This window comes from Haliotis rufescens, unplaced genomic scaffold, assembly GCF_023055435.1.
Source record: "Haliotis rufescens isolate VD_foot unplaced genomic scaffold, xgHalRufe1.0.p SCAF_16, whole genome shotgun sequence".
NCBI lineage: Eukaryota > Metazoa > Mollusca > Gastropoda > Lepetellida > Haliotidae > Haliotis > Haliotis rufescens.
In genome coordinates, this window is record NW_025963846.1 from 24,720,633 (window position 1) to 24,747,175 (window position 26,543).

Below are 26,543 nucleotides of genomic sequence, written 5' to 3' on the forward strand. Positions count from 1 at the left end.
GGGACGAGCCGTTTCCTCCGTTAGTGACATACAGTAAGCTCATATTGCGATGAAGGGATGAAAGGATGCGGTTGCCTGATTACAAAACAGCGAAACTGAAACAACCCATTTACATGTTGGGGACGCCTTCAACACGGTAACATAAAGTTATGTTGTTTTTGTTTTGGTTTTGGTTTGGTGTGTTGTTTTACGCCACCCTCAGCAATATTCCAGCTATATGACGCGTTCTGAAAATAATCGAGTCTGAACCAGACAATCCAGTGATTGATACCATGAGTATAGATCCACCCAATTGGGATCGATGACATGTATCAACCAAGTCTGCGAGCCTGACCACCTGATCCCGTTAGTTGCCTCTTACGACAAGCATGGGTTGCTGAAGACCTATTCTACCCCGGATCTTCACTGGTCAGTTATGTTTGTACAGACATCTGCTCTTGTGGATGCAAGCCTTCTTTCAGGCCTCCACGTGAGATCAAATGGGGACATTACATTGTACATTCAAGCTTTTAACAGTATTCCAGTAACATCACGGCGTGTCAGCTTAATGTGGGAGGAAAGCCCGAACTGATGCAGGTCTCAGACGTTTACCACTTCGGTGAAACCCAAGAGCACGGTATGGTGCTGACAAACCTAGAAACATAATCAGGGCGAACCGGGATTCGAACCCACAATCATAGGTTTCTGGCGTGCCCAAGGGACGCAACTCTGCACAGCGAATCAGGGCGCCTCAGACGACTGGGCCACCCGTGTCCTCTTATTACATACTGAACCAAAACAGTTCGGGATATTTTTTACGATATTGTGTGTTCTGTCTTCACCACGAAAAATATCCTCCAAAATATTCATAAGTAACGTTACCATTTCCATATCTCTGTTTCAGAAACCTTGCACAGAATTTATCTAGCTCAAGGGGGTAGATATAAAACCTGGATTATCGAGAGCGGAATCATTTACACGGCATATTTTACAAAATGTAAACACATCGACAGGGCAACCCCTGATTTGGTGACTTCTTTGGCTGGTTATTGATTGGTTATCGGGAAGCTCCTCCCCCATCCAACCCACGTGGCCTAGTCTATAGACGTGGCTCTATCCGCCACGGTGATGGTGTGAGGTTGCATATACATCTGGTTCTCGAAGTGCCCGAACGAATCGGAATCCGCGTTCAATGGCTCTGTGATCCTGCTGGACCGACATCGGCTGGAAGTAAACATAAGAAAATGTATGGTATTTCTTGCTACCCTGCCTGGCGCTCGGCATTAAGGGGCTTAAACAAGGACTGGTCGGCTCGGAGTCAGTATACTGTGTCTGAATGGGGAATTCATGTTAAACTGCGGCATGGTATCTCAGAGGGCTAGCACTGTAAAATCCTGACACCTTTTTCGTTTACTGCCCAAAACGTTTACATACATAGGACATAATACGTCACAGTAACTCTTGGGACCGCCTCCGTGGTCTAGTGGTAGAGCGGAAGTAGAGCGGGGTTCGATTCGATCCCCGGCCGCGTCATACCAAAAGACGTCATAAGATCGCACTTGTTGTTACCCTGCCTGGAGCTCGGCATTAAGGGGCTAAAACAAGGACTGGTCGGCTCGGAGTCAGCATACTGTGTCTGTGTGGGGTATTCATGTTAAACCGCGGCATGGCATCTCAGTGAGCTAGCACTATAAATCGGTATCAGTCCGGACAAGTACAAGCAGCCACACACACACACACACACACACACACACACATACATGCACGTCGCTATATAAGTGCAATAATCTTTAACGCGACGTTAAACCCCATTTCACCTCACCTCACCAACAAGGATCCTTCAAGGACTGGTTGACCCCCGTGGTGATTCCGAGTTTCAATTGACCCCAAGAAACTTATTTTCGTCTTAGTAGGCGACTTTGTCGATCGGCATCTGTTAAGTGCGAGTCACCGTACCTCGGCCATTAGGTTGCTCACAATATCAATCACTGGTTTTTCTGGTCACGACTCAATTATTTGCATACCGATTTCATTTAACTGGAATAATGCTAATAATATCATCTGGATGATAAATCTGGGAACGGTATCGTCCCTATTGATGGCATATCCCACTATGGGGGCACTGTGTACACTGGTGGCGGATAGTAGGTGGATGGGTGACCGTGTTCAGCAGCTTGACTCCTGAGAGTTTCTAGTACTTCGGTCCTGCCCGAATCTACCCTGTAACATAGGTTACATGTGGTGTATCTTTATGCAAGGGACTGTTCGAAATATGCCCATGTTTACCTAGCAGTGAATGGGTACCAGGTAGGATGAAATTGTAATGTGACAGTAAACCTTCTGATGTCTCATAAGGCAGCTTGTTTTGCATTTCTGGAAGTAATCACAGAAAGCCTGCTGCTTTTCCCCTCAAAACCTAATCTTTTACGGAAAAAATGCTTAAACATCGTCATCGCTTACCTTCGATACTTAATTATAATGACAGCTGCAGTAATGGCAAGGAAACCCGCTACCGCCCCGACCACGATCACGACGACGGTTGGCATCCCTAAAACCTGAGGATGAGAGAGAATGATAACTATTACTGACACATTCATTTTACACAAGCTGTTTTAAGGTAGACAATTTAAAATTGAAATTGAAACAATCACATATATTTACGTATTTACATTTTTTACAAGAAAACGTTAAGTGCGAGGGTGTTGGGTGTTAAATATAAGGATAATACCGCGGTGGTCAGCTAAAAATGATTGCAAAAATGTCTGTGTTTTACATATTACAAAACAATCCCTGCGCAAACAGGTATGCCAGTGAGTGTATATTGTTTGACGACGCAGTCAGCATTATTCCAGCTTTACCACGGCGGACTGTACATAATTGGGAAACTTTGGGCCAGGCAAACCAGTGACCGAAGTCATGAGCAAGGATCCACACCATTTGAGCAGGGTGCCACGCAATCAGTCAAATCACAGAGCCCGGTCACCCCATCCTACTGTGTGATGGCGGTGTGTCACATGTGTTTACCTCTTGGAACCTAACTGTGTTTTGGTGAGGTAAACTTGTGGTTAAAGCGTTCAATCGTTACGCCGAAGGCCTGAGTTCGATTCCCAACTAACTCACCCAATCTTGGAAAACAAACCATGGGAATACGTCAAGGTGTGCTTGTGGTATGAGAAGGCTAAGTTCGGGACCAGTTAAGCTCAACCGCCCTGCTCTCTAGTTTACTGAATAACGCCCCAACGTTCCATGCACCTGACCTGATCGTCACTTTGAGCTGCTGAACTTGACATCGGAAACCTCGAGCCGAGATACATCTTGTGGGGGAAGCCATCGAGGAGGTTTTCAGTGGGTATTTTCTTGCAAATCTCCCTCATCTGAGACGTGTCCAGTAACTGACCATCAACAGTGATGACCAGCGTCACCTCAGTGACCGGACCTCTGAACAATGGAACATACAACATGGCGGCTAAGTGATTGGGCGACGTTTCACGACTATATTAGCTGAATTCCACGTTTATCGTCTAGGAACCAACGCTCGTTTTATTCAATAATTCATTGAAAACATACCATTTTCTACTATCCATTGTTTTAAAGACAGCATGTGAATTACATCCCATTCCAAAACATAAATACCCTGGACTCATTTCACGCCATAACCACGTGGCGTCACAACCGCCATCGCTCCTGTCTCGAACACAACACTGAATGCCTCTCGCTCACGAGAGTAATTTGACCGGACGCAATTTTTGGGGTCGTGCTATTCCAACCGCGTTGAAAACGAAGAAACGGTACGTCTGATTCATTTCTAAAGACGTGTCAGTAATTTCTTGGAACCATCTTTTTTAAGAATCATGATTTGTTTAACGTTTTCACATCCATTAAAAAGATGTCCAAGAGATTCGCATTCATTGACATATTTGTTTGTATCTATTTTGCTCAAATGGTTCAAAGTATCTATCTTGACGGTTGCCATTAATAATGCTGATCGTCTGATTTGCTGATCAACAGAATTGTGACTTTTCAAAAAAAAGTATAATACTCATTAAACACGACCTTACCAACAGACATATCGCGAATTCAGTTGCAGTGCGCATACGTCATCGCAAGATTAAGTAAACAGCGAAGAAAATCGAAATGCTCTTACCCTTTTTCGTCTTTGAAATACGCGAACTGACAACTGACACTGAAATTGCCATTCAGATCAGCGTAGTCTCTGAGCATGCGCGTCATCTTTTCATTAAGACCCTCTTCATCTTTCGTTCCTAGTTTCCCCTCGAGGTAAAGCGGAAAACAAGAGTCTGAAACGATAATGAGTAAATTCTTTGATTTTTATTCATGAAATTTCATGTAACTGTTTGTGAAACACCAAGAAGAAGATTCACACATTGTACTAGTGTCGAAGCGAACCAGGTCGCAGGCGTGACAAACGGACACCATACCCATTAGGCTAACCAGCAGCGCCAAGCGTGTAAACAGTAGAACAATTCACTGCATCGTCAACCAGTGACAGTCAGTTATCGGCTCCAGTCAGATTATCATCCACGAAGACCCAGAGTTATAGGATAGGTGAGGTGAAATTGGGTGATTGGGAAATTTAAAGTGAGATGTTCTTTTTCTCTTTCCATCCATTCCTTTCGTTGACATCCAACGCCTTTTTGTAACGTGAGACGTGTGTCAGACAAGTTTCAACGGGTTGCAGGACGCAACATGGACGTCTTCACCATTGATACAAAAGCACAAACTCTATCGGAACACCACGAAAGACTACGGTCTTTTAAGACGTATCAAAACTGAAAACAGCAAAGAGTCATACTCGTCGTAGGATAAGAAGATGCACACAGACTGTTCTTTGAGAGGAGTCATACTCGTCGTAGGATAAGAAGATGAATACAGACTGTTGTTTGAGAGGAGTCATACGGGTCGTAGGATAAGAAGATGCACACAGACTGTTGTTTTAGAGGAGTCATACTCATTCGTAGGATAAGAAGATGCATACAGACTGTTGTTTGAGAGGAGTCATACGGGTCGTAGGATAAGAAGATGCATACAGACTGTTGTTTGAGAGGAGTCATACCCATCGTAGGATAAGAAGATGCACACAGACTGTTGTTTGAGAGGAGTCATACCCAGAGTTATAGGATAGGTGAGGTGAAATTGGGTTTAACGTCGCGTCCAAGATTATTGCACTAATATAGCGACGTGCATGCACGTGTATGTGTGTGTGTGGCTGCTTGTACTAGTCCGGACTGATACCGGTTTATAGTGCTAGCTCACTGAGATACCATGCCGCAGTTTAACATGAATACCCCACTCAGACACAGTATACTGACTCCGAGCCGACCAGTCCTTGTTTTAGCCCCTTAATGCCGAGCGCCAGACAGGGTAACAACAAGTACAATCTTTTAACGTCTTTTTGTATGACGCGGCCCGGGATCGAACCCTGGACCTTCCGCTCTCCGGGCGGACGCTCTACCACAAGACCACGGAGGCGGTCCCTGAGTTATACAAGTTTCATGTACAACCTGATAATCCTAATGTCATCGCCATACTGGCGCGCGCAGACATGCCGAGTTTGTCTTGTCAGCCTCATTTTGATATGTGACTCGCTATTTAATCTTCACAGTGGGTGGTGGGTGGGTCAGTGCACTTGACTTTTTGTCAGAAAAAATATTTTTTTCGTCGAACCACCAAGTCCTTTCAAGCCTGACCATCAGATGTATTTCGTCATGTTTGTTTGTTGTTTAACGATGCCCTACGCAATATTCCAGACACATGAAAGCGATCTGTAAATAATCAAGTCTGGACCGGACAATTCAGGAATTGACATCATGATCATTGATCTACTTAATTGGGATACGATGACATGCGTCAACCAAGTCAGCGAGCCTGACCACCCGATCCCGTTAGTCGCCTCTTACGACCAGCATAGTCGCCTTTTACGGCAAGCATGGGTTGCTGAAGACCTATTCTACCCCGGATCTACACGTGTCACCTATGTGCAGTTATAGTTATCAGTTACTGCTCTGGAAAAATTCTAGGATTGACACAAACACCTAATTACAAACAAAAGCTATCTGTCTACTCACCATGCGGCGCTGTCTCTTCTGCCGTAGAGACACTTCCGTTCCCAACAGTCATCTGAGAAGTCTCTGTGGCCCAACTCTCGGTCCAACTACTGACTGGCGTGGGCCAGATGGCGGATGTGAGGTCCATGGTGGTGTATGCGGTCTGGTATATCTCTGAGGCAAGTCTATTGGCTGCCGTACTGATATCAGTGCTGGAATCTAACGCCGGGGTAGGCGTGATACGACCTCCAGCGTCCGTGCTCGAATCTACAGCGTAGGTGGAGGCTGCAGATGAGGCTGTCAATGAAGCCGTAGAGGATTCCGTGTCGCCGTGTATAAGCCCTGGTGTTGAGATGCTGGAGGTGGCACTTTGTGAAGTCGCTGTCATGCTCTGTGTGGAGACCAGAGGCTGTTCAGGCACTGAGGATGCGGGAATAGGAATCTCGCAACGTATCCCTGCAAAGAAAGAATGATACAAATGAGTGAGTGAGTGAGTGAGTGAGTGAGTTGGGTTTGACGCCGCCCTGAACATTATTTTAATTATATCAGGGTATGATATCGGAGGAAAGTCAGAACTGTACAGGTCTTTGACGTTTACCACTTTGGTGAAATCCACGAATATGGCTGTGGTGATGACAAACCTAGAAACATAATGAGGCCAATCTGCGATTTATAAACGCGATCACAGATTTCTGGGACGCAACTCTTCACAGAGAATTGTGGCGCCTTAGATAGCTGGGCTATTCGTGCTGTGTAGGAATGATACAAAACACTGAGTTATTCAAACAGGGGGTGAGACTAAAGTGAGATGTTCTTTTTCTCTTTCCATCCATTCCTTTCGTTGACATCCAACGCCTTTTTGTAACGTGAGACGTGTGTCAGACAAGTTTCAACGGGTTGCAGGACGCAACATGGACGTCTTCACCATTGATACAAAAGCACAAACTCTATCGGAACACCACGAAAGACTACGGTCTTTTAAGACGTATCAAAACTGAAAACAGCAAAGAGTCATACTCGTCGTAGGATAAGAAGATGCACACAGACTGTTGTTTGAGAGGAGTCATACTCGTCGTAGGATAAGAAGATACATACAGACTGTTGTTTGAGAGGAGTCTTACTCGTCGTAGGATAAGAAGATGCATACAGACTGTTGTTTCAGAGGAGTCATACCCATCGTAGGATAAGAAGATGCACACAGACTGTTGTTTGAGAGGAGTCATACGCATCGTAGGATACGAAGATGCATACAGGCTGTAGTTTGAGAGGAGTCATACTCGTCGTAGGATAAGAAGATGCATACAGACTGTAGTTTGAGAGGAGTCTTACTCGTCGTAGGATAAGAAGATGCATACAGACTGTAGTTTCAGAGGAGTCATACTCGTCGTAGGATAAGAAGATGCATACAGGCTGTCGTTTGAAAGGAGTCTTACTCGTCGTAGGATAAGAAGATGCATACAGACTGTTGTTTGAGAAGAGTCATACTCGTCGTAGGATAAGAAGATACATACAGACTGTTGTTTCAGAGGAGTCATACTCGTCGTAGGATAAGAAGATGCATAGAGACTGTTGTTTCAGAGGAGTCATACTCGTCGTAGGATAAGAAAATGCATAAAGACTGTAGTTTGAGAGGAGTCTTACTCGTCGTAGGATAAGAAGATGCATACGGACTGTTGTTTCAGAGGAGTCATACTCGTCGTAGGATAAGAAGATACATACAGACTGTTGTTTGAGAAGAGTCATACCCGTCGTAGGATAAGAAGATCCATACAGGCTGTTGTTTGAGAGGAGTCATACGCGTCGTAGGATAAGAAGATACATACAGACTGTTGTTTGAGAAGAGTCATACCCGTCGTAGGATAAGAAGATGCATACAGGCTTTTGTTTGAAAGGAGTCATACTTGTCATAGGATAAGAAGATGCATAGAGACTGTTGTTTCAGAGGATTTATACTCGTCGTAGGATAAGAAGATGCATACAGACTGTAGTTTGGAGGAGTCGTGCGGGTCGTAGGCTATGGAGACGCTTACGTGTTGTACTTTGAGGAAACTGCTCGGGTTGTAGGGTTTGGAGACACACAATAGTCATACAGGCGTCGTTCTATTCACGAGAAGTCTGGTAAGTAATGTACTTTGATAGGACGCGTAAAGACCGTATACTCGTACCCAATGCAATTTGTGAATAATCATACAGACCAAAGTCTAAGGGGCACAGCATTTAATATTCTCTCCTGTAGCCTAGGATGAGTCCATTCCGCCACAGGGTGCAATGCGCATAACCGGTTCTTTAGGTATTCGTCACTTCCTGTATGCCAAACCGCGGTTAAATTCAAAATGGCAGTACTGTCATACTGTCGCATGAGATGGATTCCAGCATATCATATAGGAAACAATCATACACAGTGACGTACGTAAATTATTCTAATAATCCGCGATGCACGCATGCACTCGTAATCAGGCAAACCGGAACTTCAACATGAACCGGTTTCGGTTTCGGGTTGGGAATATGGACTCGTCCGCCGTTTAATGTACCAGGTACGTTTCTGTATTCTAATACAGGCTTGGCTTGGGTAATTTTCTGTATGTACAGAAACGTTCCTGGGGTACTGTAGTACCCGTGCCGACCACGACCACTTCGGCTTAACTTAAATGAGTGAATGAGTGAGTATGGTTTTACGCCGCTTTTTGCAATATTCCAGCAATATCACGGCGGGGGACACCAGAAATGGGCTTCACACATTTTACCCATGTCGGGAATCGAACCCGGGTCGCTATGTAAGTGCAATAATCTTGGACGCGACGTTAAGCCCCATTTCACCTCACCTCACCTCACCCCACCTATCATGGAAGTGATTTCAGACTATAGTAAAGAATCTTACCTTCATAAAATTCATCACATGTGCAGTTAAAGAATCCCTTCCTGTCCACGCATGTTCCGTTGTTGTGGCAAGGACTTGAGGAACATTCATTGATATCAATCTGACAAAAGTGTCCCGAATAGCCATCCATACATCTACACGTCACGTGGCCCACCTCATCAACGCATGTACCGTTGTTCAGACAGGGGGATGAGTCACATTCGTTGACCTCGACTTCACATGCGGATCCTGTGAACCCGCGGGGACATCTGCAAGTAAACGCGGGTCCTAGACTGGTACAAGTGGCCCCGTTCCAACATGGCCGACTCACGCACGGGTCCTCCTCGGCCTCGCATAACGTGCCAGTGTACCCAGACAGGCACTCACAAGTAAAGTCAGTGGTATTCGCGTGGCATGATCCGTTGTGACTGCATGGGTTGCTGGCGCATGGGTTAGTTCTATTTTCGCAGTATTTGCCTTCGTATCCGTCTGGACATTTGCAGGAGAACTCGTTTAAGCTATCGGAGCACGTTCCTCCATTTTGACAAGGATCAGAGATACACTCATTGACTTCAAACTCGCAGTTGTCGCCAAAATATCCTGATGCGCATGCGCAACGATAGCCGTTGATGTCATCCATACAGGTGGCGTCGTTGGCGCAGGGGTTGCTGTAACAGTCGTCGATATTCTCCTCACAGAATTTACCACTGAACCCAGCCGCGCATGCGCAAAGATACTCGTTTACTCCGTCCACGCATGTAGCGTTGTTTCTGCAGGTATGGATTAAACAGTCATTGATATTATTCTCACAAAACTGCCCGGTAAATCCTTCTGCGCATGCGCAGTGATAGCCGTTCACGTCGTCTACGCAGGAAGCGTTATTGGCGCAGGAGTTTCTTAAACAATCATTGATATTTTCATCACAGAATTCCCCAACAAATCCATTCGCGCATGTGCAATGGTATCCGTTTACGTCGTCTTCGCAGGAAGCGCCGTTGGCGCAGGGATTACTTAAACACTCATTGATATTGACCTCGCAAGACCGTCCAGTAAATCCTGTCGCGCATGCGCAACGATAGCTGTTTACGTCGTCCATGCAGGTAGCGTTGTTGATACAGGGGCTGCTCAAACAGTCGTTGATGTTGTCCTCGCAAAGTCGGCCAGTGTAGCCATGTAAACACAAACACTCGTAACTTCCCGCATAGTCGACACAGGTTCCGTGATGGTGACACGGGTAGCTTGCGCACTCGTCTCTGTCCATTGTGCACTGTTGCCCCGCCCAACCAACCGGGCAGTTGCACGTGAAACCCCTGCCAGTGTCTTCACAAAGCCCACCGTTGCTGCAAGGTTCGGACAGACAGGGGTTGATCCTTGTCTCGCATCGTTGACCTGGAGAACAGGGATATACCGCGCGTTATAGTGAGGAGGGGTCGGGTATGAAATGTGGCGACCAAGTCCCTGGGATTCGAACTACTATCTTATTAGGGAGCGGAAACACGATGTCATCGCAAGTACTACAACTGTAACATACACGCTCTGATATACATTTATACAGTCAATTTTAGACAATTTATAATTGACTTCAATATTGTTTACGTTTGTAGACTTATAAACCTTAAAACGCTCTGCAAACTGTAAATCCATTATATAGCGGATTTACGCAAAGTGTGAACATCGGTTTTGACGTTTATAACTCCTTAAATGCAAAAAATATTGAAGTCAAATCTTGTAATAACTTCTTCAAATAATAACAGACTGATTATTTACTGATTAACACACACAAACTGTAGGCTACAGTACGAATTCAGTGACATCGTTCAAAGCAATACTGGAAAGCAAGTCCCGCGATTCTGTTATTAACCAATCAGGAAACAGCCGAACCCACAATCATGGGTTTCTGGCGTGCCCAAGGGACGCAACTCTGCACAGCGAATCGCGGCTCCTAAGACGGCTGGGCCACCCGTGCCCCCTGAAAGCGTCGTTAAACTACACTCACTCACTCGCTTAAATACCAAAATCATCATATATTGTATTGGAGAGTTTAAGTATTACACAACTTACCCAAGAACCCATCTGCGCACGCACATACATATCCTCGATGTCTGTCCATACACATGGCTTCGTTTAGACAAGGGCTACTCGCGCAGTCATCCACGTTGACCTCACAGTTCATGCCGTACCAGCCTAATAGGATTAAAAAAACATCTTCTACTCGTGTAACTTTTGAGGATTTTTGCAAATACAGTAAACTACGGTTATAACGAACTCAAAGGGACCTCTAATTTTAGTTCGTTATAACCGTAGTTCGTTATAAGCATATAAACAACATAACTACAGCAAATAGTCGGGACAAAAAATGTTAGTTCGTTTTATCCGTCAGTTCGTTATAAACGTAGTTTACTGTATGTTGGCCATTTCTATAACCAAAGCGTAAATTTATTACATTGCTATACCCAATCTCGTTTGATAATCGATTTGTGGCCATTTGCCCAAGGTCCGTTTCAACAAAGAGACTTAAGCGCTTATACCATTTGAGGTATATGCGTATGGGTATGAGAGCGTAGTGTTTAGAACTAGAGCTTCGTGAAACCGTGCCCTGTTAAAGTTGATCAGAGATACAGAGCGATAGATTGATTCCAGCACTTGGATAGAAATGATACAGGCGTTATTTTTCTTCAAGTCACTCTCCGTTATATATGCAAGCTCCTTTTAAATTGTCATTTTACAAACCCATTCTACACTATTAAAACAGGTGTACCGGGTGCGCAGGTCTTGGCTCCAGTGTACGGGTGGCAGGTGTACCGCCCCTTGGTGCTGGGAGAACAGAACACTGAACACTGCGCGCCATAGTAGTTGGGATCACAGTAGGATTTGACGTCAACAATCAGACTGAAACAAAGGTCAAGGTCAAGATGGAGTTCAGCCATCTTGTGTTGGTGTTTAACCAATAGCCAAAGGCCTTCGAGAAAATACGTATTATTAATTGTGAAGTTTTTATCGGGTGTAAGTGCCAAGCCGTGGCAAAGAAATTAAAAAATTATATTACAGAGAAACTCCTAAAAAATTAATTTCTTGTTCAGATGTTGTTCATAGCGCCTCAACCGCGCTGCATTGAGAATCGCAAAAATGCAAATGTCGGTAAATTATTCTTAAACTCTTTTTTTCTACCTTTTTGGATAATATAGAAGAATATACCATGCTTTCAAGTCTGTACTTCGCTCGTCACGCCGAAGACCCGGGTTCGATTCCCGACATGGGTACAATGTGTGAAGCCCATTTCTGGTGTCCCCTGCCGTGATATTGCTGGAATATTGCTAAAAGCGGCGTAAAACCATACTCGCGCTCAAGTCTGTACCCATCTGTCAAAAAGGTCAGTCATTTTTCATTAACAGAACACTCACACTGCGGTTAAACCGGTGCCAAAGCTCCTTTGGAACACATATTCACCAGGGGACAGTTAATGTGTAGTTTCTACTGGGCGCTTTCTGGTGTTAAGTGAGTGAGTGAGTATGGTTTTACGCCGCTTTTTAGCACTATTCCAGCAATATCACGGCGGGTGACACCAGAAATGGGCTTTACACATTGTATCAATGTCGGGAATCGAACCTGGGTCTTCGGCGTGACGAGCGAACTCTTTAACCACTGGGCTACCCGACCGCCTCTCTGGTGTTAAGTGACGTTACTAATACATATGTAGTGGAGAAGTATTAAACACTCATTGATTCGGGTTCGTAGAAACGGATCCGTGAACATCCGGGTTAGAACAGGTCTTCAGCAACCCATGCTTGTCGAAAAAGGCGAGTATGCTTGTCGTAAGAGGCAACTAACGGTATCGGGCGGTCAGGCTCGCTGACTTGATTGATGCATGTCGTCGTATCCCAGTTTCGTGGATTGATGCTCATTGTGTCAATCACCGGATTGCCTTGTCCAGACTCGATTATTTACAGACCACCGTCATATAATTGGAATATTGCTGAGTTCGGCGTTAAACAACAAACAAACAAATCACAGAAACGCATCATACTTCGCGGAAAACACTACCACCAGACCATGGCATTCGCTGCACATGCGGAACCTGAATTTTGACACGTCATACTTAGTTACAATCGTCAGTATAACATTTTCGGCCATGGGAGCAAGACGCGGGCTATCTTTATCTTGTGACCAATATGCGTGTCCTTCATACATTGAAGCAGTGTATTTTGCTTAAACATAATCATCCATTCCTACATTCGTGGTTATACATATCTACCCTTTGTTTTTTTGGTTGTTGTTTTTTTAAATTAAGTTCCTCATTTTTCATCATCAAAGGACAATTACGTTTAGTTCCCCAGACCCCTGTGTATCTATTTAGTCATGTAGTTAGGACCAGGCGTGGATACTCCACTTCGTAACAACACGATCCAATAATTCGCACGATTCACTGGAAACGATAACGTCTACATTAAGTAATTAATTGTAGTAATTTAGATGCATGTTGCGTGTAGCACTTAAAATCTGTGGTCTTTCAGTCTTGAAATTATGAAATGTACATACGAGCTTCTTCTCTTGATCAGAAGTCGGGAGGCTCTGGAACCAGCCTCGGTTGGACTTGGGGTCAAGGTCGTGTCACTCGCCATGATGTCAACAAAGTCGTATGCGTTGCTGCTATCCACGTCCCATATTCCAACTTTGATTCGTAGTCTAGGCTGAAAGAAAAACATAATTTTGTTCCTGAGTATTATGTCTTCATGTAGGGATTGAATATACTCAAGAAAACAGAAACGCATATTAACCAGATATTTGGTTTGTGGAGTAACACGCGTGTACTGTACATCTTAACACTTGATGAATGATGACATATTACAAACAAGACAAAAATCGACAATTGTCCAATATGATGACTACACAGAAAATGCGGAGGTCAAGGTCATGAGAACCCAATACCTCTTGTACCTTAATACCACCATTAATTTCAAATACTGCCTGGCATCTCCTGCCCACGGACGAAATGACTGCACGGATTACACTTTGAGGAATGTTAACCCACTCGGCCTGTAGTGATAGTGCAAACTGTTGCAGCTGTGGTGGTTCAGGATAATCCAACTTAGAGTGGCACTTGAGGACATTGTTGTTCCGTACGTACATTAATGTTACACGTGCTGTTCACGGCTCGTGTGGAAAGATGACGTCAGCATGGCTCGTGCTGGGAACAATGTGCGACTGTGTGATTTCATCACAGAAGCTCTTGGTCGTAAACAAACCTGTCACTTGCACCAGGTTTGTTCTATCCGTATGGGAGATTCCCACCCACATCAATACACTGCCACCATAATGGGAACAATGTGCGACTGTGTGATTTCATCACAGAAGCTCTTGGTCGTAAACAAACCTGTCACTTGCACCATATTTGTTCTATCCGTATGGGAGATTCCCACCCACATCAATACACTGTCACCATAATGGGAACAATGTGCGACTGTGTGATTTCATCACAGAAGCTCTTGGTCGTAAACAAACCTGTCACTTGCACCATATTTGTTCTATCGGTATGGGAGATTCCCACCCACATCAATACTCTGCCACCATAATGGGAACAATGTGCAACCGTAGGATTTCATCACAGAAGCGCTGGGTCGTAAGCAAACCTTTCACTTGCACCAGGTTTGTTCTACTGGTATGGGAGATTTCCACCCACATCAATACTCTGCCACCGCCATATATGTCAACCACCTGTGTTGAGTTGGCGGAAAAAGGTTCACGGCGATGTTGGTACATCCTGGCTCTCTCATCAGCTCGACGCAGCATGCAACGCTGAAGCAAACATCGCTGAATCAGTTCTCAATCGCTGGATAGGCCAAACGCGGCGTGCTTGACACCTCTGACGTATCCGTTGACGATGTTGTCATGGCTCTGTGAGCTGCCTCACGAAGGTACTGACAGGTCTTATACATCTTCCCAGTGCTGCTGTCGTATACATTTGCAGGAAATGTTGGGGCCGATACGAAAGTCTAGAGGTGGAATCGTTGAGTTTTGATCAGGTGAGTATAATTCGGGTAAGTGGGTGAGTGAGTATGGTTTTACGCCGCTTTTAGCACTATTCCAGCAATATCACGGCGGGGGACACCAGAAATGGGCTTCACACATTGTACCCATGTCGGGAATCGAACCCGGGTCTTCGGCGTGACGAGCGAACGCTTTAACCACTAGGCTACCCGACCGCCCCAATTCGGGTAAAAACGGCTGCCAGGTGACTGCGAGCGGTTATATTTAGCAGTGAACATGGGGTCCGTTCCACAAAGCTATGCAGCGCTAAGGTGATCGTACCTCCCATACTTTAACAGAGATTTACGACAGTCGTTGCGCTACGATCGTTTTGTGGAACGGAAGCCTTGTCGGTGTTACTGCATCTCCATGTTTGTTTTCTTTCACAGTTCGTGTCCGACACAAGAAACAAACATTAAAAATCCTATTTATCCTCTTATATTTCTTACCGGAAGTGATGTCATGCGAAACACAATAGGGTTCCTGACACCCCCGATATCTCTCCCGAATGTGGTCCGATCCTGGTCCCTGACCTCGCCAGTCACCGCCCGCCCATACTGGCACCTGTTCAGGTCCATGGACCTGCAGCAACAGTTAATACAATTATACAATCATAATAACAATAACACTAATACTTTACTTATAAAGCACCAGACAGCCATTGGCATGGTTCTAACGATTGCAAATTACCCGCCCTTGATTTTCAAACGATCTATCAAATGTCGAAACACTCTCCTACCCAGGGTTCCATGCGACCAGCTAAGTCACCACTGCGCCGGAGTGTGATGTCGAAATAGGGGAAAGGGTAAGGGAGGTAACTCGTTTTACCTAGAAAACAAAGCCACCGCCTGTTTTAATGCACATGATGACATCATTTCCATCAAAAAGATTTTCGAGGCTTTCTTTTGCGTTTCAGTCGTTTTTTCAAATCGCAAACTCGATCTCAATCAATGGGACTTGCCAACCCAACATTGAGGCTGGATTGTAACTCGCATTCTGATTGGTACGTTAGACCTAGTAGCGTAGCCAATTAAATTGGCAAATGGAAATCAAGGGCGGGTAACTGGAGATTGCGAGAACCACGGGAAAGGACCCAGGGGTTAGTGTCTTTATCAGGCATTTTTCAGATCTGATCTTCTGACGACCGAGCATAGCATGTATATTTCATGATACTTTTAGGGGTGGTCGGGTAGCCTAGTGGTTAAAGCGTTCGCTCGTCACGCCGAAGAGCCGAGTTCGATTCCCGACATGGGTACAATGTGTGAAGGCCATTTCTGGGGTGCCCCGCCGTGATATTGCTGGAATAGTGCTAAAAGCGGCGTAAAACCATACTCACTCACTCACTTTTGGAGCGCATACTTCAGTTGACCAAAGTTGCCCATAGCTACTGAACCCGTTTGGGTGCGGTGCGGTTAGCATACAGCATACAAGTGTCGTCATCGTTCAAGCTAACTGGTTTCATTTACCGATTCAATAATGAATAAAGACATTGTTATGAATATGATTAACTAGGTATTGGTAGTATATGCGTATTGTGACATGCGTCAGCGAAATATAACTTTCGATTGTTCATATAAATACTTTAGAATCAATAAGACAACATTGACGATGATTTTGCATCTCGGCCATTTTGTATAATATCTATGGCTGCATTTTATACATTTTGTTTCAGGTTCTGTCCAAAGTTAATTGAATCTAGTAAACCCTGAAATGTGATAAACTTGTTGACTCAGGTCAGTCAAATTTTAATAATCGAAAGCGTTTATTGTACAACAAATCCCTGTTAGGACCACAGTCAGCTATAATTACGTCATATTGCAGGATAGGATGTACCCCGTTCCAGCATTCTGTACCTTATTAATTGTGATGTCACACACGCACTTACCCGTGTACAGTGTGTAGGCATATGGTGAACTGGTGGTCACACGGCGAGTGTTTGAAGATGGAGAACCCGTCGCAGTAGTTGCCGTTGTTGCCCTTACCCCCGGGGTTGTTGAAGGACAGAAGGCGGAGGGACAGTCTCCCCGACCCGCACACCATCTGCTTAAGAAAAATATTTCTGACATTTCTGGGAAATCTTTTTTTGCATTGTCTGAGAGATCTTGGAAACATGATCGACTGATCGCTAACTGGTGGTGCGCGTTTGCTTTATATTCTCTACTGCAGTAAGAAAATCGTTTTCCTGTGGAAGAACAATATCAATAAAATCAGATCTTAGTGCTCGCTATCGCTACACAAAGATGTGAGGACATCTCATTAGGTGAGGCGAAATTGGGTTTTACATCGCGTCCAAGATTATTGCACTTATATAGCGACATCATGCACGTGTGTGTGTGTGGCTGCTTGTACTGGTCCGGACTTATGCCGATTGATAGTGCTAGCCCACTGAGATACCATGACACAGTTTTTACATGAATACCCCACTCAGACACAGTATACTGACTCCGAGCCGACCAGTCCTTGTTTTAGCCCCTTAATGCCGGGCGCCAGACAGGGTAACAACAAGTACCATATTTTAACGTCTTTCGGTATGACGCGGCCGGGGATTGAACCCCGGACCTTCCGCTCTCCGGTGGACGCTCTACCACTAGACCACGGAGGCGGTCTTTATGATTGTATAATTGTATTAACTGTTGCTGTAGGTCCATGGATCTGAAAACGTGGCAGTATGGGCGGGCGGTGACTGGCGAGGACAGAGACCAGGATCGTATCACATTCGGGAGAGATATCAGATATCACCACACTGCGTGGACATGTTTGCAGGTGATAACTCATTTCTTGATTATCCATTTCTCTTGAAACGTTTAGGAAGACTGTCATATGTGTTATTCTGGAAATGACGACACATCACTTGGTTTTCCATTTACTTTATGTACAGTCACATTCATTTGTTTTTTGTCTGAAGCCTAAGGGTAGTTTCTGTTGTGCCTTACGTTGTAGGTTAAAGTACAGACCATTTGATATTCTGAAATAAAATATTAGGATTCAGTCTGTTGAAACAACGTGAAATTGTCTGCCACAAAAAAAAATGTTTCAAGGTGTTTTACTTTTAAAAATCTTCAGGCTCATATTTTGATTAACAAAATATCTGGTTTTACATCTGTAGCTGAAAAAGAAAATCTAATCTCAAACAAACATATATACATTTATGCTATTTTTATATCTTCATCAAGAATGTTTCAGAGGCCGATGTGCACGAATTTGATTCGGATGGAAAAGGATAAACTTTCTGCGGATTTCCCCAAATTCCCCATTACCAAAGTAAAGGATGCATAGGCTCTTGTCCGATTTACAGCACTGTTCTGACCACTCAAGCTTGAGCCGTGTTGAATAAAAAGGACGGCTCAAAAGGAGACCCGTGTAGATCCGGGGTAGAATAGGTCTTCAGCAACCCATGCTTGCCGTAAAAGTCGACTATGCTTGTCGTAAGAGGCGACTAACGTGATCGGGTGGTCAGGCTCGCTGACTTTGTTGATGCATGTCATCGATCCCAATTGCGTGGATCAATGCTCATGATATCAATCACTGGATTGTCTGGTCCAGACACGATTATTTACAGACCGCCGTCATATAGCTGGAATATTGCTGAGTGCGGTGTAAAACAACAAACCAACTGATAAAAGGAAATGGTGTTGCTTCCTTAGTCATTTTCTTATAAACATCTGGTGGCATATCTATACGTTCCCCGGCTTGAGGAGTAGAGGAATAACTCCACTGATCACTAAGTTTGAGGGGTTACGTCCCTTTGACCGAAAACCGTTACATCTCCAAGACTTCTATAGTAATGTGTGACATATCGTTATGTGTGACATAACTAATTTTTGACAACTCATTAAAATCGTTATGGTTGGTTGGTTGTTTAACGCCGCACTCAGCAATATTCCAGCTATATGACGGCGGTCTGTAAATAATCGAGACAGGACCATACAATCCAGTGATTTATATCATGTGCATCGATCCTTGCAATTGGGATCGATGACATGCATCAACCAAGTCAGCGAGCCTGATGGAGTCCATCAGCTCAGGTGGATTAAAAGTCCTATCTTAAAACTTTGATAAAAATCTTGGTCAAAATTTTGACGGGACTTTGATGGAATAGAGACCGATCCTATTTCTCGTCAAACTTTGATCAAAGTTTGATGACGTTGATTTAATTTAGCCAATCAGACTGCAAGGAACATTTACACCTTTTCAACCGGAAGTGCATAGAGTCAAGTCAAAATGAGTCTACTATCTTGGACTGACGAGATGTTGGAAGATTTGATTGATTTGTTTCAACAACGAGCAGCCATTCTCGGGACCAAATATGCCTACCCCGACGCCGCCTTCTCAACATGGCATCACACAAAATACATATGACAACAGCCAACAATTCTTCGTCAGTAGCATCCACCTTGGCAAGATAATTACAACCAAAACTTTGACGGCCTGTCAAAAACTTTGATGAGTGTGAACAGCCCAAAATGGACGAAGAAAGTTTTTTATCAAATTTTTGGATAGTGTAACGTAGGCTTTACTGAGATGACATCGTTGCAAGTATTTATTAATTATACTATTTGCATTGGCATAACAATATTACGTGTTTGGAAAGGACAGTACATGCATTTTTAAGAATTAAAACTTTGCAGAAGGAGTATTTGGTGGCAGATCATCATTGAGATATGAATTTTCAAATAATTATGCACACATTTGTGATATTCCTTTTTATTCCTTGATTGCGTGCTAGTTAAATGTGTGAACCTTTAACACTTGTAGCTATGGCCATTTTGATCCCCGGCGACGCTATGTAGAGGGGAATGTCCGAGTAACTCTCCATTCCTTAAAAATAATGGAGCAGAGGCCCCGCAGGGGCCGAGGCCCATTATTTTAAGGAATGGAGAGTTACGAGGATATTTTCCTACTTAAAACTCATCCCTACTTTTACACTTTGACAAAATATTCTGTAGTTGAAAATATTTGAAAAATTCAAATGCTGCTTCAAGATATGTACAGTTGACAAGCAACTCTCCATTCCTGAAAAATAATGGAGCGTTCAAACAATAGAATGACGTCACAGATGTGTTTAAATATGGAAGCGAGCCGTGAGAGCGAGTCCGCGCCTTCCGATCCGGAAGGACTCATCATGTTTCCTTGCTGGAGGCTAACGCGATCGCCCGTCCTCGTGAACACACCTCTGATCTCGCGAGATGGTGGTTATTTGATGTCATGGCGCTGACAAATGGTGCGCTAAAGGCGCTACCTATAGTCATTTTATTCCATGTTGTTTAACGCCGCACTCAGCAATATTCCAGCTATATGACGGCGGTCTGTGAATATTCGAGTATGGACCAGACAATCCAGCGATTGATATCATGAGCATCGATCCACGCAATTGGGATTGATGACATGCATCAACCATATCGGCGAGCCTCACCACCCGATCCCGTTAGTCGCCTCTTACGATAAGCGTAGTCGCTTTTCACGAAACAACGATGAGAGAAAGATGATATTTCACTCGAAAAATGAAATATCCTCTATATTATTTTTTCGATTCATTATTTTTCATTTTTATGCACAGTTATGGAGTTTATTCTGTATATATTATTTACTGTATTCTAGAGGTGTTCCTTGTGTTGACATTTGTCGATAATTTGTACCCACGTCACATTTTATTGAGAGTAGTGGAAAATAACGGGGTCGATTTGGGCCATAGGAAGCTAAAGCTAATATCCTTTTAGTTGAGTCTTAGTTCCATTGTTTTGTTTTGTTTTGTTTTGTTTGTGTTTTTTATTTTTAGTGTGTGTGTGTATGTGTGTGTGTGAGAGAGAGAGATAGAGAGAGAGAGAGAGACGTTTATTTTCATATATCAGTTCACACAACTCTTAGTTACTACAAGGAGACTTCCCCTGATGTTGGAAGGACACACACAGTATAATTTGGATTCCCCGAAAATGCCTTTCGCAAATCAGAAAAGGAAACTAAATCTAGTAAACGTCCAATATAAAAAAAAGTGCTTTCTAAATATATTTTACTGAATCACCTTTCCGATACACATGCATTATACCGGACACATATCTGCCATGTTTGTTTGATGCTACTAGATCAAATAAAGCTATAGATTTGAAGAATAGGGCGATAAATCTCCAAATAAGCAAGAACAAATGACCCCACTTGCATTTGTATGGTACCTATCTTCATCTCGTTGTGTGTTTCCAATTCTAAATATCAGAGAGCTCGAAAAATTCAAAAACGAAAATATCACATTAGTGATCAGGGCCCCGTTCCACAAACCGATCGTAACTCTACGTTTGCCGTAAATCTATGTTAAGTATGAGAGTTACGATCGATCCGGGTAACAGTTGACAATTTATCTTTCAAACATAATTTTTGAAAGATGAAAGGCTTGAAAGCTCTGTACCGCTTCTTACTTCTCATTTCCTGAAAATATTTGTTTTAGATGGAAACTTTAAAGCTCAACACCGCTTCTAACTTCTCACTTCGGTACACAGTTTGTTTGTTTTTAAAATAGAAAGCTCGAAAGTTCTACTTCGCGTCTCGTTCCCCCAATTCCGTGAAGATTTTTTAGGAAACAGAAAGCTTAAAAGTTTGAATTTGCTGATGAGATTTCAGGACGTACATTCTCGTTAACGATACACGATGGTATCGTTTAACGCTTATATGCGTTGATGTGTGTGTATATACATACAGACAGACAGGCATACACACACACACACACACACACACACACACACACACACACACACACACACACACACATACATACATAAACAGTGATTGCTTCTGCAGGTTAATATATATGTAAGTCAGTTACTATATGTACACGTAACTTACAAAATGACGAGCAATAATAGACTAGGTTCATGTCTTATATAAACGAGTAGACAGGCGATGGCCTAGAACAGTTATGATATTTAAATACTATTATAATTACTAGAAAGTCAACATATTGCGCGATCTGCATTTTGCAGCTGTCCTTTTGTCTTTCCCTGCAAATATATGAGTGAGTGAGTATGGTTTTACGCCGTTTTTGGCAATATTCCAGCAATATCACGGCGTGGGACACCAGAAATTGGCTTCACACATTGTACCCATGTCGGGAATCGAACCCGGGTCTTCTGCGTGAGGAGCGAACGCTTTAACCACTAGGCTACCCGACCGCCCCGCAAATATATAAAACTGTGCATGATTGTAAGGAGTTGTATTTTGTTCTCAATGAATTTTTTACTTAGAAATCTGTCACTAATTATATAAAGGAATCAATTATTGAAGAATCATATTGTATGTGACCAAAAACTGTTGAGTTGTCTCCCTTTGTTGCACTGTGAATTTCACCGTACTGCGATTCGGGGAGGTTTTTTATATCGCCAAAGTGAATAGAGATGTTTAAAATTATATACCTGCTCTAGTTTTGTAGCAAGGATCATAAAGAGATAACTCGAAACATTTTATCAAAATCTAGTTAGTTTATAACGCTTGACGTTTTTAAGTGACTAAAGTCAACGTATGCTAACGGCTGAAATGAGGATAACTGGGCTATACCAGTAATTCTAGACTAACATTTAGTCTCTGAAATCTTATATTACATATTACCTTCTTGACTCTAAAAATAAAATAAAAATTCCCTATGCTGATTTCAGAATAGAGCTAGCTTGAGCTGGCTAGACTTTGTATGCATTTCTAGATATTTCTTTTTTCACAAAATAAATATATTCCACAGTCATGGTGCAGGACTACCAGTGTTCTACCATGCAAATACCAAGCGTGATTCGTGTCCTTTTAATTTATTTCCCTATTGAAAGCTGCAATTAAAGTTACGAAAGAAATTGTTTGATAGGCATTACTTAGAAGTTGACGGATGACAAAGGTAGACACAATTTTATGGATAACAACCTCTTTAATACTAATGGATAACAACTTCTTTAATATTAAACAAGTTGTTATCCATAAAATTGTGTCTACCTTGTCAAGTTACGAAAGGTTATTAATACTGAGTTATTTGCCAGCGTAATAACACGTGTAAGTGTTTGATAATATGCCTTGTTTTTATTTTTCAAAAACGGGCACTTCTATACGGAAACTAAAATCTTCATGGATTTTTTTTATTATCTTACATTAACATAACTTAAATGAAAATGTAATATAAAGCAAAGCCAGATGCTGAATGTGGTGGTTGTCTGTCTGCCTGTCTGTGCCAACCCTTACATTTTGTCAATCCCCTCCCGACCCGTGAAGATCCGTGAAAAAAATAATATTGTGACAAAACAAAAGAAACTCAGAGTTAAATCAACCTTCAATATATCATATTAATTCATGTAATTCTACTTGGCACTATTTTCGCTTTTTATTCACAATAATTCTTAAATCACAAATGAAATTAAATTTCCTTCATCTAGTAATTCAGTTAAATTAATAATTCGCGAAACCCTATTGCCGCGTGACCCCAATTCTCCAAATGTACGTTTACTAGAGAAAATGAAACTGAACACAAGATTACTTGGAAATTCTTAACACTTCACCTCGATGTTAACTGTCTCCTGACAGCGCGCGAGGTCAAAGGTCAAGGGTCACTTAATGAACCGTTCATTGTGAAAGTTGTGGAGGGATCACAAGCCACAGAGCGACCATCATTCTCCTTCAAACACAAGCATCCACTCGGTTTACTGGAAGTGACATATCCATTCTGAATGTGAGCTCCACGTGTCAGTATAATTGACTTGTTAAGCACCCTTAATGTAACTGTTTACAGCTTCAAACGCTTCCAGTCAGCGTCAAGGTCCACGTTTTCAGTATTGTACGTACAACATCCTGATTAGGAGAGGATGCTGTAAGTTTACATTGTCCTTCGACAGTGTTTAAAAATCAACCATTTGATGACAATCTGAGCGACCCGTGAAGATCCACATTAGAGTGAGTGAGTGAGTAAGTGAGTGAGTTTTGTATGGTTTTACGCCGCTTTTAGCAATATTCCAGCAATATCACGGCGGGGACACCAGAAATGGGCTTCACACATTGTACCCATGTCGGGAATCGAACCCGGGTCTTCAGCGTGACGAGCGAACGCTATAACCACTAGGCTACCCGACCGCCCCTCCACATTAGAATCTTCATTCTGTGAATATCCAGATTAGAATGGGTTTTCAGCAACCCATGCTTGTCGTAAGAAGCGCCTTTTAGGACAAACAGAGTCGCCTTTTACGGCAAGCATGGGTTGCTAAAGACCTATTCTACGCTGGATCTTCACGGGTAACTAACTACATGATTATCAAGTACCGATGTATTGACAAGAAGGTTCTACGGTCACTGAACTACGCCCCTATATCTAATGTACAAGATAAAGCGCGATAAATCACTAAGAACAATGAAGAACGAAGCGTGGTATATTTCACGATAAAATATTGTTCTATCATGACGTCATTTCTGGAGATTCGAACATGCGCACGCAACTTGACGACGTCGTTACTAAGACGACGTTATTTTTAAGAGGGACGCGTCTATTGAGTTGTTCCCCTTAGATGTAGCTGGACAACGCAGATAGCAACGAACGATCGCACCCAAAAGTCGGAGCAATCTGACAATCGGTATTGGGAGAAAAGCTGCATTTAATCGACGTGAACATTCTGAGAATACCAAACTTATACCCCCTGTACATAAAATGGAGTTGTCCGACATTGCCAAGGTCGTATTGTATTCGGGGAGTCATCACTATTTAAATACGGGTAAATGTGTTTAAAGCTTGTGCAATTGACTGACATACTTAAAAGGCTGTACAAAATGTTGATAATTCTTATAAGAAATAAACTACTCCCACTCATCCTATATTTCTTTATTTTTATATAAGATAGTTACGCGATAAATCGCAAAGAACAATGACGAGCGAAGTATGGTTTATTTAGGAGATAAACCTACTGTGTGTTAGAAATTTGATGTAGTCCCACTGTAGAGTAGATACCTCTTTATTTTAATTTTGAACCGAGCGCTTTAGCGATAGAATTCGCGATAACACATTGTTCTATCATGACGTAATTTCTTGTGATTCGAACATGTGCTCGCAACTTGATGACTTCGCATATCGGACGACGTTACTTTTTAGAGTGTCTAGTGAGTGGTTCGTCATAGATGTAGCTGGGAAACGCAGATGAACGCAGTGGCCGAACGATCGCATCCAAAAGCGGGAGAGATATGACAATCGGTATTTGGAGAAAACGAAGAAAAGGTACAGGTAATCGACATGAGGATTGTGAGAATATGCGGGTAATACCCACCTGTGCATGAAATGGACCTGTCCGACATTGTCGAGGTCGAATTCTATTGAGGGAGTAATCATTATTTAAATACGGATAAATGTTTTTAAAGCGTGTACATTTTATCACCATCCTTAATGAGGCCGTACATGTATAGTGTTGAACCCGTGTAGATCCGGGTTAGAATAGGTCATCAGCAACTCATGCTTGCCGTAAAAGGCGATCGTGCTTGTCGTAAGAGGCGACAAACGGGATCGGGTGGTCAGGCTCGCTGATTTGGTTGATGCATTTAATCGTCTCCAAATTGTGTGGATCAATGCTCATGATGTCAATCACTGGTCTGTCTGGTCCATACTCGATTATTTACAGACCGCCGCCATATAGCTGGTATATTGTTGTGTGCGTCGTTAAACAACAAACAAACAAAAAAATAATGTTGATATCTCATAGAAGAAATAGACGACTTGTGGTCGTTTTTCATCGTACAATAAACCGCTGAAATACTCCCACGTGTCGTTTCTTTCTTAAAAAAACAGCCCAAACTCGTCTCGTCTCGGTCACAATATACCAAGCTATTACTGTACAGTCATAAAAGCCAATTGTTGATAATTTTTATATAATATTCGTCGTTTTCAAAAACAATTTGCTTTCGTTGTTTTCTTTTAAATGTGTTTGTATTCATCGTCTTTTCTTTGTCTGCATTTAAGTTAGGTCAACATAGCTTTCAAAAAGGCACTTACCGTAAATCCAACGATGAACACAAGGAGCTCTTCTCGGACCATCGCTGTTGAATATCATACAATATTTAAACAGAACTCCACAATGTGAAAGCCTCAGGAAATGCACAGTTCGAGGTCGGAAGTGTTTTCAACCAGACAGTAGATGTGAGCATCTGTTTTCTGCTTCGTCTGACTATATAAACCAGAGGGAACACACGATCCGTATTCAGAAATACCCAATCATATCAAAGCACCAATAAAGGTATTTCTAAAGCTCCCGTTTCCATAAGGGGTGGTACATTTATCACTGTTGCCATGCGTAGCACGGTGTCCGCTGTAAGATAATGAATGACAATGTTAGACAACGTCTCGGCAATTAAACTCCGACAGCGGGCTTGTTACAGTGATGTGAAGTGGATGGGAAGTAAATTAGGGACAAGTGGTGATTTGTCCAACACGAGCGTTGATAAATGAACAATGTGAGGGGAGAGGTCAAACATGTCGGTGATGCACGGGCTGCCTGTACAGGCTGGAGGTGACAGATATCGCCCCTTCTGTTCTGCAGCGGTACAAACGGTACACAACCTCATAGGGATGTTTACGTAATAATGCTTTGTTTATACTTGGCAAATGAATTGGAGGATTATTTGTGTTTCTC

At 42.9% G+C, this 26,543-nt stretch overlaps 1 protein-coding gene across 2 annotated transcripts; it reads right to left on the reverse strand.

The window, feature by feature from the left end:
• Positions 1–628: 628 nt before the first annotated feature.
• Positions 629–26,324, reverse strand: LOC124133797 (fibropellin-1-like). 2 transcript variants are annotated; one of them, XM_046498337.2, is made up of 12 exons: positions 25,907–26,324; positions 16,811–16,965; positions 15,375–15,507; positions 13,438–13,589; positions 11,660–11,790; positions 10,963–11,085; positions 8,923–10,290; positions 6,066–6,500; positions 4,124–4,277; positions 3,237–3,417; positions 2,440–2,534; positions 629–1,203 (listed from the first exon to the last, which is right to left on the reverse strand). In XM_046498337.2, the coding sequence occupies exons 1-12, from the start codon at positions 25,946–25,948 to the stop codon at positions 1,074–1,076; spliced, it is 3,099 nt and encodes a 1,032-aa protein (XP_046354293.2). In that variant the 5' UTR covers positions 25,949–26,324; the 3' UTR covers positions 629–1,073. The 2 variants fall into 2 exon arrangements, with proteins under 2 accessions (XP_046354293.2, XP_046354294.2); XM_046498338.2 differs by lacking the exon at positions 8,923–10,290 and having other exon boundaries at positions 25,907–26,323.
• Positions 26,325–26,543: the final 219 nt, after the last annotated feature.